This window comes from Montipora capricornis, chromosome 13, assembly GCF_036669925.1.
Source record: "Montipora capricornis isolate CH-2021 chromosome 13, ASM3666992v2, whole genome shotgun sequence".
Lineage (NCBI taxonomy): Eukaryota > Metazoa > Cnidaria > Anthozoa > Scleractinia > Acroporidae > Montipora > Montipora capricornis.
This window is the reverse complement of record NC_090895.1, coordinates 42,531,002-42,546,652: the sequence shown is the minus strand read 5'-3', so window position 1 is coordinate 42,546,652 and position 15,651 is coordinate 42,531,002. Positions and strand designations below refer to the sequence as shown.

Sequence of the window (15,651 nt, the reverse complement as noted above, 5' to 3'; positions counted from 1 at the left end):
CATTAATTTTCTCAAACATCTGTACCCACATAAGCTTACGAGGCTCTATGATAATTACAGCAATACAGCAGCCCCCCCCCCCCCCCCCCCTTTCACCCAATCCCTGGACCGTTTTTCCCTTCCCATCCAGCAGCTATTTTTTGCAGGTGACAGGTTGAAATTTCATTATAACTGGAAAACCGCTGGCAGTGAAAAGAAAGGGAAAGCGATAGACTTGCCGTGACTGTTACATGAATAGCTAACCTTAAGCCTAATTAGGCCTAAAGAAAAGTTTTTAGGCCTAAGGTTAGCTATTCATGTAACAGTCACAGCAAGTCTACTGCTTTCCCTTTCTTTTTAGTGCCAGTGGGTTTTCCAGTTATAATGAAATTTCAACCTGCAATCTGCAACCTGCAAAAAATACCTGCCACTCCCCATCATCTTTTGTCCCGACAGGCTGGGAACCTGATCCAGGCAACTACATGTGCAACTGTTGATCTTGTTCTTGGGTTATCAGTTATGTTTGAATGAATTAGTGGTACAAATGAAGAGGGCAGAGCAACTCCCTTTTTAGTGCACATTTTTTGTTTTGTTAAAGTTCTTGTTCCGCTACGAAAAAAAAGTAACTGCAACGCTGAGACAGATTTTGTGGTCGTCACTATGAGCCACTGTATACTTTATTTGTTCTGATGAGATTTATCTTTGGGTGTTACATCAAAAATCTTTATACAGGGTTTCATATAATTTATTTGTGGCGCCGACTTCTTCCTCTTCTTTTCCATTTCCTCTTTTGATTCTTCTTGGGAAGTACATGAAGCTTTAGCAGTCTCTGGCAACATTGCATCTGACACTTCAACAAGCCCCTTTCTTTTTGATTTCAAGTTTCCTAATTCTCTTGTGTTCTCAGTTGACTTTCCTATATTGTCTATTGGTTTTCCGGTGTTGTCAAGTGTTTCTCCCACTTTTGATGTACATGTAGCTGTGTTGTCCATTGGTTCTACTGTCTTCCTTGTTCGTTTCCCTGGTTGGTTCTCTCTTTGTTGCCCTTCTTTGTTGGGCTTCCTTGTCCTTTGTCTTTTTCTTGATTGCTGTTCATTGTTCTTCAATATTTCTGTGCCACTTATTGCTTCATCTGCGTTGCATCCTGGAAATTCCTCAATCTCTGGTTGCTTTCCAGTTTGCTTTTTACATCCTTCATGATTTGCCAACACAGATTCTGTATCTACTGCATCTCTGTTTTTCTCCCGTGTAATTCTTGTTTGTGTGATTGATTTTTGTTTGTCTGTCATTTCCGTAATTCCGGGCAAATGTTCCTCATATGATTCTTCCTTGGGTGTGTTTAGGGTGTAATTACTAATTGTACTAGACAGTCTGTTATTCTCTTCGGCAGCATGTAGCCAAGGAACATACAGTGGAGGTGTTATTTGTGAGATAAATTGAACCAATTCATCAAATACTGTATGGACATCCATGCTCTAGAAAAGATAATGCACCTTGAATTCCATCATTAACACAAGTAATATTTGTCAACACTTGAAGAGAAATTTCGTATCTCCGCGCGGCCATGTAATATTCTATTTATTGTATAAACACCAATGAAATACTAAATAATTTCACGAAAGACATAGAAAGGAGCATTTTAATATGAAACCATAGCAACAGTGATATTTTCACATGTGAAGATATCATGTTTTCGCGTGAAAGCTCACTTGGTATTTCATTGGTGTTTATGTAATAAATTTCATTATTTAAAACACTATGTCAGAAAGATGTGAATGCAATGATTATGATAACAAGATTGATAACGATCTTGGAGTGTCCCTTAAACACTGACCTTTCTGCTACAATACCCATATATGTAACTTACATTGTAAAAATAACCCTAATGCCAGCACCAACCTCGCAACTAGAGAAATGTGGTAGTTTAACATCCACTCAAAAACCCCATTTAACCCATTGACTTTTTGGGAGTGAGACTTAATAGATTTTACTCTAACGCCAGACAATTTTACTTGTCAAGGGGGGTGGTCCAGGGCGGTTCACTTCAGGTGTCAATGGATTAAAGGGGACTTATAAATACACAGGTGATTATACAAAACCGCACGCTCTCATTGGCTCGCTATCTCGGATTATCAGCCGATAATCACTTCGACGGACAAAATGGCTGCCAGTAGTCGTTTTGCCACTGCAAGTGAGGATAATTTTCGCGTTGAAATTTTCGCGTTGAAATAATCACCTGTGTATTTATACTAAAACAATTATACGCCTCAGGCTCAGTGATTATCGGTGAATGTTCACCGATAATCACTTCGCCTTCGGCGATTAATTGTTAAATAGTTACTGAGTGGACCTAGATGTTGTTAATGCATTCACTCCTGAAGCAGTCCTCATTGATGAGTAAAATTGTCTGGCATTAGAAAGAATAAAATCAATAAGTCTCACTCTCGGGAATTGAAAGGGTTAACCCTTTGACACCCAAACCCGGCCTACCTTAGTATTATTGTACTCTTACACCAGAGTATTTTACTCTACAGGTCTAACGACAGACGATTTTACTTGTCAATGGGGAACCCTCAGGAGTCAATGGGTTAATCACTCACTCAGAAAAAACTATTTCCCCATTAATCACTCACTGAAAAACATATTTGTTCTAGCTGGGAGGTATGATGTCCCCATTAACCCTTTTACAGCCCAAACCAGCCTGAACCAGCCAGACTTAAAGCGCTGTTACATTGTGAAATGTTTTGTGCAACTTGTCTCGCAATGTTTTGGCGACATTGTGGCGGGACAACTTGGACACAACATTTCACAGTGTAACAGCGCCTTTAGTATTTTACTCTGTTTAGTACCAGACAATTTTACTCATCAATGGGGATCCCCGGGGAGTCAATGGGCTACCGGTAAATAGTTTTTTAGTTGACCTACTACCGGTAAACAATTTTACTTGTCAATGGGGGGCAGATCAGGAATTCCAAGCTAAAACAAATATGTTTTTCAGTGAGTGATTAATGGGGGCATAGTTTTTTTCTGAGTGAGTGATCAACCCATTGACTCCCGAGGGTTCCCTATTGATGAGTAAAATCGTCTGTTGTTAGACAGAGTAAAATACTCTGGCGTTAGAGTACAATTTACTAAGGTAGGCTGGGTTTGGGTGTCAAAGGGTTGACAAGATATTCTTGTTAATGTGGGGTAATGGGTTAACATGATCAACTGTATGATTTAACAAAACATACCTTGAATCCAAATGCAGTGACCCTGCGCACTCCAAGTAATTCTGGAATTGCTGATGTGCACATACCATTCAGTGCACACACAGGAGTGCTCCGAGTGGCACATAGTACTCCAAGATGTTCCAACAATGAAAATGGTTGAATAGACTTATCAACCTGTAACATTTAGACATAAAATTACCATTTTGTTGGTAATCATGGTGAAGGAAGCAGTGCCCCATAACTTGATTAAAACAACACGACCGATTATAGAATGTGATGGCTACAGTCCCTTTGTCATTCCAGACTTCATTGAACAAAGTATGAAAGACAAAAATCTCTCACCAGGTTGGGAATTGAATCCCACAATCGCTGGATTAGATCACCATTACCTATTGTACATGTACATTGTACCATCCAAACAGTCAAATTTTCCTCTTTCCTTGCAAAAGTATGATAGAGAATAAGCCAAAGTCTTCTCTTGGAACTGTGGATATGAAACTGATGCTGGTGATTAAAAGCATATGCCTAATTCTCTTTAGTGATTTTACTGGGTAACTGTCCAACCCCACATGAATCTCTCATGCCTCTAGTCTTGCTCTTTTTAACATGGATAGCACCAAGGGGTTAAAATTCTTTACGGCACTGTATGCAAGACACATCAGAAAATGAAAGTATAAACTAAGAAAATAGTTCTGAGTGGAGAAAAGAAGGATATAGAAGTGAGCATTCGAGTACTGTATCAATTTTGTTGACAGCAGAATGATGCTTTTTTGCACTGGATTAAAGCCTGAATTGCCACTGAGCTAGATTTAAACTGTCAACAGCCTGTATCCAGATAAGATGTTTGTGTGACCACAGGGCATCTGAACAGGAAAATGTGGGGTTAGTATCATTGAATCTCTAACATTCTCCAGAGCTACTGGTAATCATGTTACAAGTACATACGATTGTAGGTGTCAGGTTGGATGTCCAGTTTTGCTGTGGACATGCAAGACCTTAAGAAACATTCTCACCAGCACTAATTTGAGAGTTCCCTGTTCCAATGCTCTGATAACTTGGTTAAGCCCAATAACCAGACTTGATCTTCGCTCCCTCTGCATTTCCTGTAATCTGGCTTTGGTTTCTTCAATGCTTTCCAATGAATTTCTTGGCTTTCTCAGAAGCTCTTTGAACTGAAGAGGCCCCAGGGTTCTAAGGTATGATTATCTGGTTTCATAATTTGATTTATCATAAAATACTATTAAAAGGGACATATATTTGGAGTGGATGTAGATGTTAAAGATTTATCATGCAAAATGCCAATTTGCCGGGATACTCTATTTGATACAAGGCATTTTTTAGAGAGTGAACATTTACACGAGTACTGAATTCAGAGCTTTCACCAAGATTTCAAGTCTTTTGGAAGTAACAGCTTGACACCAATACAAATCACTGACTCTCAGTCTTTGAATCAAGCACAAAGCAAAAAGGATTATGGCTAAAAGAAAAAATAACTCACCTTAAAATTTCGTCAGTAACCCTTTTATTACCAATCTTTAGTTCAGGCCTATAAGACAAACAATAATGTTAATAGCCGCAGTGAAGCAATAATGAAAAACCAAAACAAGGCATAAGTTGGCAAGTTCTCCTTAAGGATGGTGCAACCTATATTTGAAACACTATGAAGAAGACATTCTATGCATCATGCAATCATAGTGTCATAATAACACTATTTTTAGAGGTCTTTTGTTACAATTCCTCAAAAGGACTACATGTACGTATTAGCATTCTGCTCAAGGCAGAAGACCAAAGGAGAAAGCCTATAGCTTGTACATTGTACCTATCATTATATCACTTGCTCCTATTAATTCCAAATTGTGCTCGGGATTTTGCGATTTCCTATACTTATGGTGCATTGATAAACCTTGATCTGTGACACTTGGATAACTGTACCTTACAGTAACATGCCAAATTTAGAGAATAACCTTGCTTTCCATAACAGAGGTCAGCTGTCTCAGGAGACAGGTGATAATCTTAGATTCCTGCAAGTGTTAACTGTTCTTGCGCTGAGGCCCATGCACATTATGTGTAAGGAAGCCATACAATGACAATGCATTGATCAAAATTTGATAATAGGAGTAATACGCAAATTGCTTATGTATAGATTAATGCACCTCATTCTGTTAAAAGGAAACAAACACGAACTACCAAAGCAAAGCTGATGGGTTATCTAACTGTTAATTTTTTTTCTCAAGGAGGTATGCGTAAATTAGGGGGACACGAAAGCCGTGTTCACATTAGGCCTTGATTATGACCGAATTATGATCAAATCAAATAGGTAATGGGTTCACATAAACTAATTACAATCCCTGATTATAACTGGATTATCTTTACTTCAAACAACCCCCTTGAGGTTGTTTGAAGTAATTACAGTGCATAATTGAACAGAATGGCGAACATGTGGTGGTAAGAGCAGACAAAACTTCTAAACACTTTATAATTATGAAGCAAAGATTTGGATTTGTCTTCTTCTATTCTCAGAAGCTATCCTTGGTTCTCTTCTCTCCCCAAGCATGGTGATGATAATCGTGGCAGCCATGCGATATGGCACCATTTTGTCTCACACTGTGAGGTTTCCCTGCCTGTTGCATTTGAATTTTCACAGATGTGAACAGGACCATAATTGAATAAAATCAAATGGAGTATGATAGCCTGAATTATACTTCAGTTGATCATACAACGTTGAGTGTGAACACGGCTTTAGTGACAGTTATCAAATCAACCCCATTACAAAACGACTTTGGTCCCAGAACCTGTTTTCTCCTACCCCCACAGGTCACTTTTGAAGCCAATCTGTTCACATTACAGTGGTTACCAGTCACATGTGCTCCCCAACCACATTTTTTCATTTTCAAATCTGAATTTGGGTGAACGTCAATCAAATGTTTCCATGACAAATTCGACTGCTGCCAAGTGAACAGGACTATTTGTCAGGGAAACATTTGATTGACGTCCACCCAAACTCAGTTTCGAATAATGAAAAAAAAATCGTTGAGAGTAGCGTATGACTGGTAACCACTGTAATATTGCCGGGAAACTATTATAAAAGGCTTAATTTTAGCCTCATAAGACTCAAAAGAAAGTTTGTGTGTGTTTTGGCCTTTTTTGCGATTTCAGTCAAAAAGAAAAATTACAAGTTCAGTAAAAAAACTTTAAGATATATTTTAAGCTTACGAAACCATTTATCGGTTTAACCGGCTAGTTAAGGAGGCTAGTATGTTAAACGCTTACTTAAAATGCTACTATCAAGTACAATGGAACCTTACCAGTGTAACTTGTAGGGCGTAGAAAGAGCGTGCTTGGTAGAAGCTTGGGCAAATCGCCTCTTTCGAATCCCACCTTTGGTCACAGTCTTCGCAGGGTCCGCCATTTTTTAACTTGAGGCAAATGCAGTTCTCGTCATGTTAGCCACATGGAAAGTTCACTCGTATTTAGAGAGAGAGAAGACTAGGTAGGAACTGGTCTAAAGGGATTGAAAAGGATTAAGAAGATGCTCAAAGGATCGATGATTGGATACACGGACTCTCATTTCTCGGCTTCCGTGACATCTGCTGCGGCAAATGAGAAACCGACGGATCAAATCAGCCAATGAATGTCAACCATTTACCTGTTCCGCTACAGTGATTGACTGTAGCGTTTAACGAAACCTTTGATTAAATTTGAACTTCATAATCAACATGTTTATGGAAATCGCAACGAAGCATCTTGACATTGTGTCCGACCTTTTGTGGTTTGTTGTTCTATGTTGTTGCTGACAGCAGTTTGATATCGATATTGAAGTTGCAAATTGTCCCTCCTCTTGAAGTTTGAAGGTCAATCTGCTGACTCGAACAGGAAATAAGCCGATTGTTGTCGTTCTTTAAAGTAGGTATGTTCTTTTTTGGCCCATATTGTGGGCATTTGATTCGGTGACCGCTCGAAATCTTTATATCTAGAAGCAACCCTACTAAGGTGCGGAAAATAGGGGACAAGTACTAAATCACTTTTGACAAGATTGATTGTCTTAGAGGGTAGGGACTTAAAGACATGGAGAAATTGTCCATAGCCAAGGAGCAATATTGTAAAGAGATTGACATGGTGTACTGTTTCAACGTTTTTAGCAGATGGATCAGAAGTTTTATGGAGGAAGAAGAAGTTATAGAAGTGCCATGCTATGTCAACCACTGAGTGGCAGACAGAGACCATTAAAATACTGCTTTTCCTGCACACGAGAGTTAAAGGGGCAGTGTTATGCTAAATTTCCTGTTTTTAGGTAAGAAAATGGGTAAAAGTCGAAATTAGTACTGACTTTAGAACGCATGTTCAACATTCCTGACAACCCACCGACGAGATATGAAATATATTTAGGGCACAAAGAGTTATTCGTATTTAATATTTGGTGTCTTTCTGAAGCCACTGTCTCCCAAACTTGAAAAAACTGCCCAGTTGTTTCAAGTTTCAATCAATTTCCATACTCTCCATCTTTGGCTGCAAGCAACAAAGAATAGCTTCAATGCACTTCAATGGTCATTGGTAACAGAACTACATTTTCATTGATGCAAGGACGTCTTTTAGTGTTTTGAAGTTTGACTTAAAGATAGCGTAACGCTACCCCTCAAAAATTTCTCAAATATTTCAGGAAGAGTGATTGCTTTTTCGATAGTTGAGGAGCGCTGTGAACCCCACAACCGCGACACGTTATTTGGCTTTTTAGTCTACATTCAGGGGTACAAGTACAAGGAATTCAGGGCCCTGGCACCCAATAGCAGACAACCCAGGCCACTGTAGACGTTTTTGTTTAACAGTTGTCACAATTTGGATTCTTTTTCTGTGGGAAGTACATGAAGTTTAGGAACCTCGTTTCCAGGGCTTTTTTCCGTCGATAATGGGAGAAAAGCCCTCGGAACGAGGCTGGTAGTTTAAAATGTGTTAAAGTTTGTAAAGCGGAAATCCTTTCGATTTTATAGTTGTTAGTCCACTAGAGGTGGAGCATTTGGATTTGCTGTCCACAACTTCCGAAGGCCCCACTTATCCCACCCTGTCGTGGATTGGGATTTACTTTGACTTCAGCAGAAAGATGAAGACCTATTCAACTGATTTAGAGGAGCACGTGGCTTCTCCTAAATAATGTTTTGGGGTGAGTGTCAAGTGTGATTTTCTAGAAATTCTCGAAAGTTTTCCTGGTACGAAAATCTATTGAGACATTAAGTTAGCTGAAGATGCTTTCAGTGCGTAGAGTTGACTTAAAAAGCACAAAAAAATGCATACTTTCATTCCTTCTTCTCGTCTTATTGTCTTGCCTGTTGCTTTTAGACCAGAAAGGACATTTGACCTTTCATTGATCTTTCTTTTATCCTTCGCGCGCCTTAATTTGCGTAAATACACCATTTGAGTGTAGCAGGACAATCGAACCTAGTTCAGTGGCTTATCCCCCCAGCCAATACCGTTCGTCATTTAAGATTTTTTTTTTTTTTAGACCCAACTAATTCTAATACTAAAACCCAATATGGTGTACCTTGTTTTCGGAAATATCTACCAATGTACGTAAACTTTTCAGCATAAAACTGCAAGAGGGGAGAGGTTGATCCTATTTGTTTTTATGGAACTAAACGGTAAATGGCCTCGATGCTTCGCGCCACGAAGGATTTCACTGCAGCTTTGGAAACATTTTATTTAAACTCAAGTGTTTTAAGAGGGAATGCACATTATGTAATTAGTGGCAATAAGCTGAGCGGGGATATTTCAGTCAGTAATTGTTTTTATTGCTCTTCTAACTGAGAATGCCCATATCATCTCCCACCATTTCTGGCTTCTGTTGCCTGAATGCCACTTCGTCGTAGTTGATTCTCATTACACTTCTGAACTCGCCTTCGTTGCTGTTCCCGGCTTTTCTGGCTTTTTCCGAAGTTTCCAAGGAAGGATGTTCGTTTTTATGTTCCTGATTAGCCGGAAAGACCATGTCAGACCCACCGACAAGAGGGTTTGACGGTTTTTTATTAGAAACAATTATCTCTGAACTTGAACGGGGATCGGTGCTTGGGGAACCATTCAGCTTCTTTGACATGGATACCTTTCTTATACCGATACCTGCTGAATTCTGTATGATGGTCCCGACCCGGGTAGCCTTGTTCTGACGCAAAAAATCCAATTGGTTTTTCTGTGAGTTGATCGGCGACTGAGTCTCAAGTCTGCTTTCTAGATCGGGTTTAGCACTGTTTAAGTTCTTTTTGGACTCCCTTTCTTCTGCGGGATCGTTCTCCACAGCTTGGGTCAGCGAGACTTTATTTGGCGAAGGGGCTGATTTTGCTTCCGGCTCAGCCACGATTGAAAGCGTTTTTTCGTTGTTGATTTCATCAGATGCTTCTCTCTTAATACTTCCTTGTGTGTCTACCTCAAGGGAGTTACTCACTGCCTGACCAGTTCCCGTCTGGTCCAGGTTTACTGTGGAGTTCCCAGGGCTAATTCCCTCCGTTATCTCTGAAGCGGTTTCCTGTGTGGTGTGCATAGGGAAGCTGGCGTTGAAGGTCGGTAAGGAGCAATACAAAAGCCTAAACTTTATGGAAGATTTTAGGAACTCCAATGTTTTCTCTGGGTCGGTGAGCTGTACACTTTCAAGAAGGAGTTCTCGGAGTCCTTTCTCTTTTGCCGCTGGAGTGTGGTCATCTTCCAAGACTCCTGTGGAGTAAGAAAAATATTAGTTTGTGGCATTAAACAGGGGCACCCAACGATAATATAGTTCAAAACCACTTAAACACAGCATTGTTAAGCGTATTTTAGTTTTTAAACTGTAGATATAGGCATATTTTACCCCCTAAAATTTTTATCTGTTCGGATTCCTTAGCTGAAAGTCTAGTGATCCGAAAATTATAGGGATGAAAACTTACCTTTTCGAAAATTGCAGAGAGAAAAAAGGCTCCCAAAAATTCTAGGTGACCTTTCTAGAGTAAAAATCCATTAAAAATGGGCAGTTATAACCATGTTTTTAGATGTTCGAAAATCCTAGGACAGGCAGACAAGCAAGAAATGTTACAAATGTTCGGAAAATTCTAGATCTCAAAATCGTCTTCCGAACAGATATTTTCCGAAAATTGACGTTGGGTGCCCCTAATTAAACCAAGTCACACCTAATGGAACGAGCTCTGTTCAGCAAGATCATAGTTCAAGAGAAAGATGAACGAGTGATTAATTACTGGCCACCAAAAGAGTTCAACTTTTAACGAACCAATTAAAAAGCTTCAGTTGTTGCGCATATATGTAGTTCTCGGGAAAAATTCAAGTTTAAGTTTGAAATCATGTACAATTTTGGGACGGCATTAACATTAAAGATAACAGCAAGTAAAACGTTTGTTTTATACGATTTCTTTTATAGTATTTCGCCTGGTATATAGATCATCTTGGTGGCGTGACTTAACCCGCTGTAGGGCAGCGGGGAAAAGGTGAAAAAAGGTGGAGAAGGAACTTTTACTCAGGTGAACAGGACGAATAAGACTTCAATTCTCTTTCAAGCGGGAACATAGGGACAATGCTCGCATGATCTTTAATCCAAGGCGATGGGAAATTTCCTGGGCAGCGGGTTATAGGGGCCGAATGTGAGTAGTACTTTTAGCACAAGGAAATTGCACACCGATTCGAAGCAAGGGATACCGTGAGTTGGTTTAAGCCTCTATCGTCACATTTCAGTTTTAAGCAATTTTAGCTTACCCTCAGGACCAGGCAGCTCATCGACCGTTGGAGGCGGGTAAGGGAACAGGCAGACTTTGAAATAAAGAAGGATTGATCTTCTCAAAACCCGGAGGACTTGTTCGTTCGTTAACTCTTGCGAGGCATCCTTCAGCAATTTCTGGACATCGACCGCTTCATCCGCAGTCATGCGTCTCTTCGCGTAATCTGGGAGATGATCAAGATAAAGAATGATGAAAAGCGAAAATAACTGAAGCAGCCGACGACGGCGATATGGCAAACAAACTGATCCATTTCAAACTTGCCACCAATCAATTTAGAAAGACAGTTATGTTTTAATGATTAAAAAGCCATACAAATTATCAAACTTTTAAAAAATTGTATTAAACTGTCAAACAGGTTCCGATATCGCCTATTCGGAAAACCAGTTATCAGTTGGCGATTTTGGAATCGGCACTCAATATGAAAATGTTACCTCGGTGAAACTTAAGCGTAATTTAGCGAAACGCTGTTCCGGTTAGTTTTTGAGAGGCGTGTATACATGCAGCTTTGAACAATTGAAAATTACAAAAGGTCAGTTTGAAGTGGGAGTCAGCAGCCTACAAAAAATTGTTTCAACAGGTAATTTTGGACGCGTTTCGAGAACACGTTCTCGTGGATTCTAAAAGTAGTGATTGGTGCATAAACATTCTTATTTTCCTTGAGAAAGAAATCAAAAGTAGTCAAGAAAACCATCCTTGCCAAAGTGACCTTAGTTTGGCTATACTTATGCTAGTAAAACGCCCGAAACTCTTGCAGTCCGACGAGACTTTTGTTTGCAACATTTAAAACAGTAAGACGAATGATTTACTTACCGCTAACTTGATTACTTGTTGGCATGCAAGAACCTTGTTCAAACGCAACCAAAAAGAATAAACCAGTAGCAACATGGATATAACTCCAGATAAAACCCATATTTTTTTTCGCTCTCCTAACTTCTCACACGGGGACTGCAGGGATGAACAAGCATCAAGGTGTGTGCTTGGCGCCTTTTTATACTTATTTCCCACGCAGCGATTTAATTGGGCATGCGTTCTTGATTACTTCATCGACGAAAAAGCGTGGATGTTTTTTCTTTTCATTAAATTGTTCGGCGCAAATGCGTGCGTTTCATAATCTCGCATTTATATTGATGATGACAATAGTTTGTCTGCCAGAGTTGTTTGCAATGTTGTTATCACAGTATAACGATCGAAGAGTGCTGAATCCGGCACCACTTGAAACCTTTGTACGACCGTTGTAACGCTGTTGTTTAAAAACAGCGGTACTAGTGCGATCTCACTGAACAATCATCGGTATAAAGAAATCCCAGCGCGATGATAGCAATAGGACGTATTCAACCCACCTCCAGAGACACCAATAACAACCGAGAAATGTACGACTTCTGGTGGACGAACAAAAGAAGCTAATGAGAGATCTTTTGTTTTCGTCCACCAACATGGCGGTAATGACGTCACGTGAAACCGCCTATAACAAGACTTCTCTGCGACTAAGGTTGTTTACCATTTACAAAAAATTTCCGTAAATTCTGGTTGGTTTGTAAATGGAACACGACTTTTTCAGTGGTTCGTTCCACTGGAGAATTCCCGGGAGAAGCGGGACGTCTGAAAAGGCAGTCCTGTTTTCCCCGTTGGAAACTATCCGTTGGAAATATTTGTTCCATTTACAACTTTTCAAAGGTCTCACCAGTTCCAGGCTATTCACGGCTATATTTTTAATTTTAGCGCTCAAAATCGCAATCGCCAGGCGGCGAACGGACTTGAGTTAAAATGGAACACGTTTTTACCCGATGGAAATTTCCACCGAAAATTTCCCGAAATTTTTTGTAAATGGTAAACAACCTAAATAAACGTGAAAAAAACCCTTGCCACGCTTTTTTCTCACGAACCAAATTATCAAAAACGCACGCCTTTTTATTGGCCAATTAAGTCACAAGAAAAACAAGTATAAAAAACGAGTTTAGAACAAACATCGAAGATATTTATCTGGTTAGTTCACGTGAGAAGTTGGAAGAAATGGGTTTTGGTTTCAGTGTTATCATCCTCGCTGCCGGTTCGTTTTTCCTGCTGGCATTTGAACAAGGTTCTTGTCTTCCCACCAATATTCAAATGAGTGGTAAGTTCAACAACATTTAATTCACTCTTTTAATGCAAGGATAGAATTTTAAAACCTCGACAACGATAACAGTTCAAGTTTTGACTTCCGTATATTGCTTTTGGAGGCAAATTGTTAAAAAAAGAGAAATTATAAGTTCTTTAATGATGCAGTCTTTAATGATGCAATCATTTCTAAATGTCCCTTTAGTAACCCGTCTGCCCACTTGTCACACAAATTTGAATTTGACTGTAAAATCTTGCCTTTTTAATTAGAGGCAGTTGTTTATCGTACTTCACAAGAGTTGATGTTATTTCATTTTGTAACTCTTGAGTTTTGTCCATTTTTGAAGTGTAATTTATAAAATTGGCTCAAACTTGACAAGTCGTGAAGCGAGTAGGTCGTTGTCAGAAAAGAACGATGTGCTGTGCGGCGTGCAATGTACACTACAATGCTAAATGCTGATATTTTGATTACTCAATTACATTCCTGCTCATTTTGTTTCAGATTACGCTAAAAAGCCATTGACCACAGAGGAAGCAGTCGATATTCTAAAATTGTTGAAGGCTGCCTTAGAAGAGTTAACAGACGAACAAGTCTTGCGCGTTTTGAAACGATCCATGCTTCTGTATTTCAAAGTTTGCCTCTTTCCTTACCCGCCTCCAAAGCTCGATGAGATGCCTGATCTTGAAGGTAATTTCAAACCAGCTAGAGCAGTGAATTGACGGCAGCGTCAAAGCTTACTCTCTCCCGTACCCTGGTGTCGCTTCGAACCTTTACCACACCCCTCCCCCCCCCCCTCCATGCTACGGTTTACATCATGCAAAGCACTTTTTATCTTTAAAACACAGGAGCCGTAAAAGATGAAAGCCCTTCACCGTTGCAAAAACGGAATCAGCTAAGAAAACTTCTACTTGAAAGCGTCAAATCGGTCAACCCACAAGAAACCTTGAATTTCCTAAAATCCTCCATAAAGTTTCGACTTGAGTATTGCAGTTCTCCAGGTCGCAACGAAACCTTTCCAATCCCAAGCCCAGAAAGAGCACCAAAACCCCCTCCAGTGGTGACTTCAACTGCTTCCGAGAAAGTACAAGTAATGAGCCCGTGGAACTCCAGCGAAATAAACCATACAGAAACGAAAAGGGCAGTTGATGTTCCAGAGCTGGAGGTAGAAAATGATGAGAGCAAAACAACAGAGGACCACGAGATTGAAAAAATGTTATCAATCCTGTCCGAACTAAGTGAGAAATCGGGTTCTTTGCGGGAAAAACCCTCCCGGGCGCAAGATGTCATCAACAACCCCGCGGGAAAACAAGCGACTGAAAACTACGACGATGTAGCCAAACCTGAGAGGGAAACCAGACTTCAAGAGCCTCGGTCGCCGATGAAAACGCCAAATAACACCTTTGCTTTTCCCCGTGGGAACAAGCCTTCTTGGGTGGGAATCGCGGTAAAGAATTCTGGAGGCATCCATCAGAGGAACCCTCCCCTGTCAAGAAAGCTTAACAGGGCCCCCACATTGAATACCAATCCCCAAGTGAATTTGCAGGACATTAGCTTAAAGACGTTGTCAAACACTCGAGTTAGAGTACCAAACTTAATCAATTTTAGAAACCGCTCTATTTCGGGAAACGTTAATGGGTCTCCCAACAAAAATTCCCAAGTAAATACGGAAAACGTTGGCTCTGAGAAAAAAATATCAAATCCCTTCGTTGATGGACCAAACCTGATTGTCCCAGCTGATACCGAACATAAAAACGAACACTCCGTCGTGGAAACTTCGGGTAAAGTCGGAAACGCCGTTTTACAAGGCAACAGCAATAAAGGCGAGTTTAGCAGTGTGATGAGAATCGACTACAATGAGGAGGCACTCAACAAGAAGCCAGAGATGATCGGAGTTGATATGGGTCTTGTCGTATAGACAGGATGATCTCTCTTTAGTACAACAAGGACAGGATAACAAGAGTCCGGTATTCTTACAAATACTGATTTCTGATACCTATAAAAATGTCCCAAGAGTGGTAGAAAAAATTAAAAATTTTAAATACAGTTGTGTTTTGCTCATTAATCAAAACCGGTATCCAGACTATCCTGCACAGTACGCCCTCTTTCATGTCTTTCTTTGAGTGTGGATCGAGTGATAGGCGAAGGTTAGATTCACGGTGTAAGGAAAGGACACTCTTTGAAAAAGATACAAATTTTCTGGGGTTGATGTCTCGTGCTTTAATATATGGCCGAGCAAGCATTTTTCACCGATAACAAAATAGTGTCAATAAAAATCCTCCCGGAGAAGATTACAAAACCAACAGACTCTCGACCCACATATGAGACTACTTCGCTAATCGAAACCGAAGCAGATTGGCGGAGGCGAGACCTTCTTATCCACAACTACGTAAAACTGTCCTTTCCGATGAAAATCCGAAACAGAAAAGAGAAAATTCTACTGATTCACCGCACGCGAAGCTTACTGCCATACGTTCAGCTACATAGGTAACTTGCGTCAGTATAATTTTGCAGAGATCCTTGGTAGCGAGAAACCAAGGCAAAGTTTAGTTGTAGTTTTGATCTTGAATCACATTCTTCAGTTTAAAAAAACTGCATTTTCAGAAAATAATATGTAAATTTTGGA

General features: G+C 40.0%; 3 protein-coding genes across 5 annotated transcripts; 1 reads left to right on the top strand and 2 right to left on the bottom strand.

Moving 5' to 3' along the window:
- Positions 1 to 623: 623 nt before the first annotated feature.
- Positions 624 to 6,637, bottom strand: LOC138028777 (uncharacterized). Of its 2 annotated transcripts, XM_068876391.1 has the most exons (5): positions 6,497 to 6,637; positions 4,690 to 4,737; positions 4,205 to 4,382; positions 3,213 to 3,365; positions 624 to 1,454 (listed from the first exon to the last, which is right to left on the bottom strand). In XM_068876391.1, exons 1-5 carry the CDS (start codon positions 6,598 to 6,600, stop codon positions 657 to 659), a joined length of 1,281 nt encoding a protein of 426 aa, XP_068732492.1. In that variant the 5' UTR covers positions 6,601 to 6,637; the 3' UTR covers positions 624 to 656. The 2 variants fall into 2 exon arrangements, with proteins under 2 accessions (XP_068732492.1, XP_068732493.1); XM_068876392.1 differs by lacking the exon at positions 6,497 to 6,637 and having other exon boundaries at positions 4,205 to 4,397.
- Positions 6,638 to 6,795: 158 nt separating this feature from the next.
- LOC138028524 (uncharacterized) lies at positions 6,796 to 15,070 on the top strand. Of its 2 annotated transcripts, XM_068876104.1 has the most exons (4): positions 6,796 to 7,098; positions 7,331 to 7,482; positions 13,530 to 13,715; positions 13,874 to 15,070. In XM_068876104.1, the coding sequence occupies exons 2-4, from the start codon at positions 7,461 to 7,463 to the stop codon at positions 14,941 to 14,943; spliced, it is 1,278 nt and encodes a 425-aa protein (XP_068732205.1). In that variant the 5' UTR covers positions 6,796 to 7,098; positions 7,331 to 7,460; the 3' UTR covers positions 14,944 to 15,070. The 2 variants fall into 2 exon arrangements, with proteins under 2 accessions (XP_068732205.1, XP_068732204.1); XM_068876103.1 differs by lacking the exons at positions 6,796 to 7,098; positions 7,331 to 7,482 and adding an exon at positions 12,806 to 13,043.
- On the bottom strand, positions 8,864 to 11,886 carry LOC138029249 (uncharacterized). The gene is made up of 3 exons (XM_068876962.1): positions 11,744 to 11,886; positions 10,911 to 11,096; positions 8,864 to 9,884 (listed from the first exon to the last, which is right to left on the bottom strand). Exons 1-3 carry the CDS (start codon positions 11,841 to 11,843, stop codon positions 8,980 to 8,982), a joined length of 1,191 nt encoding a protein of 396 aa, XP_068733063.1. The 5' UTR covers positions 11,844 to 11,886; the 3' UTR covers positions 8,864 to 8,979.
- Positions 15,071 to 15,651: the final 581 nt, after the last annotated feature.

What these genes read in the sequence shown, in the direction of transcription:
- LOC138028777 (XM_068876391.1), bottom strand. Translation starts at nt 6,600, where the DNA reads ATGGCGGACCCTGCGAAGACTGTGACCAAAGGTGGGATTCGAAAGAGG. An exon ending in ACGCCCTACAAGTTACACTG is followed by an intron (nt 4,738 to 6,496) that starts GTAAGGTTCCAT and finishes TTTGTCTTATAG; the next exon opens with GCCTGAACTAAAGATTGGTA. An exon ending in TCACTGCATTTGGATTCAAG is followed by an intron (nt 1,455 to 3,212) that starts GTATGTTTTGTT and finishes TATCTTTTCTAG; the next exon opens with AGCATGGATGTCCATACAGT.
- LOC138029249 (XM_068876962.1), bottom strand. Translation starts at nt 11,843, where the DNA reads ATGGGTTTTATCTGGAGTTATATCCATGTTGCTACTGGTTTATTCTTT. An exon ending in AACAAGTAATCAAGTTAGCG is followed by an intron (nt 11,097 to 11,743) that starts GTAAGTAAATCA and finishes ATCATCTCCCAG; the next exon opens with ATTACGCGAAGAGACGCATG. An exon ending in TGAGCTGCCTGGTCCTGAGG is followed by an intron (nt 9,885 to 10,910) that starts GTAAGCTAAAAT and finishes CTTACTCCACAG; the next exon opens with GAGTCTTGGAAGATGACCAC.
- LOC138028524 (XM_068876103.1), top strand. Translation starts at nt 12,944, where the DNA reads ATGGGTTTTGGTTTCAGTGTTATCATCCTCGCTGCCGGTTCGTTTTTC. An exon ending in CACCAATATTCAAATGAGTG is followed by an intron (nt 13,044 to 13,529) that starts GTAAGTTCAACA and finishes ATTTTGTTTCAG; the next exon opens with ATTACGCTAAAAAGCCATTG. An exon ending in TGAGATGCCTGATCTTGAAG is followed by an intron (nt 13,716 to 13,873) that starts GTAATTTCAAAC and finishes TTTAAAACACAG; the next exon opens with GAGCCGTAAAAGATGAAAGC.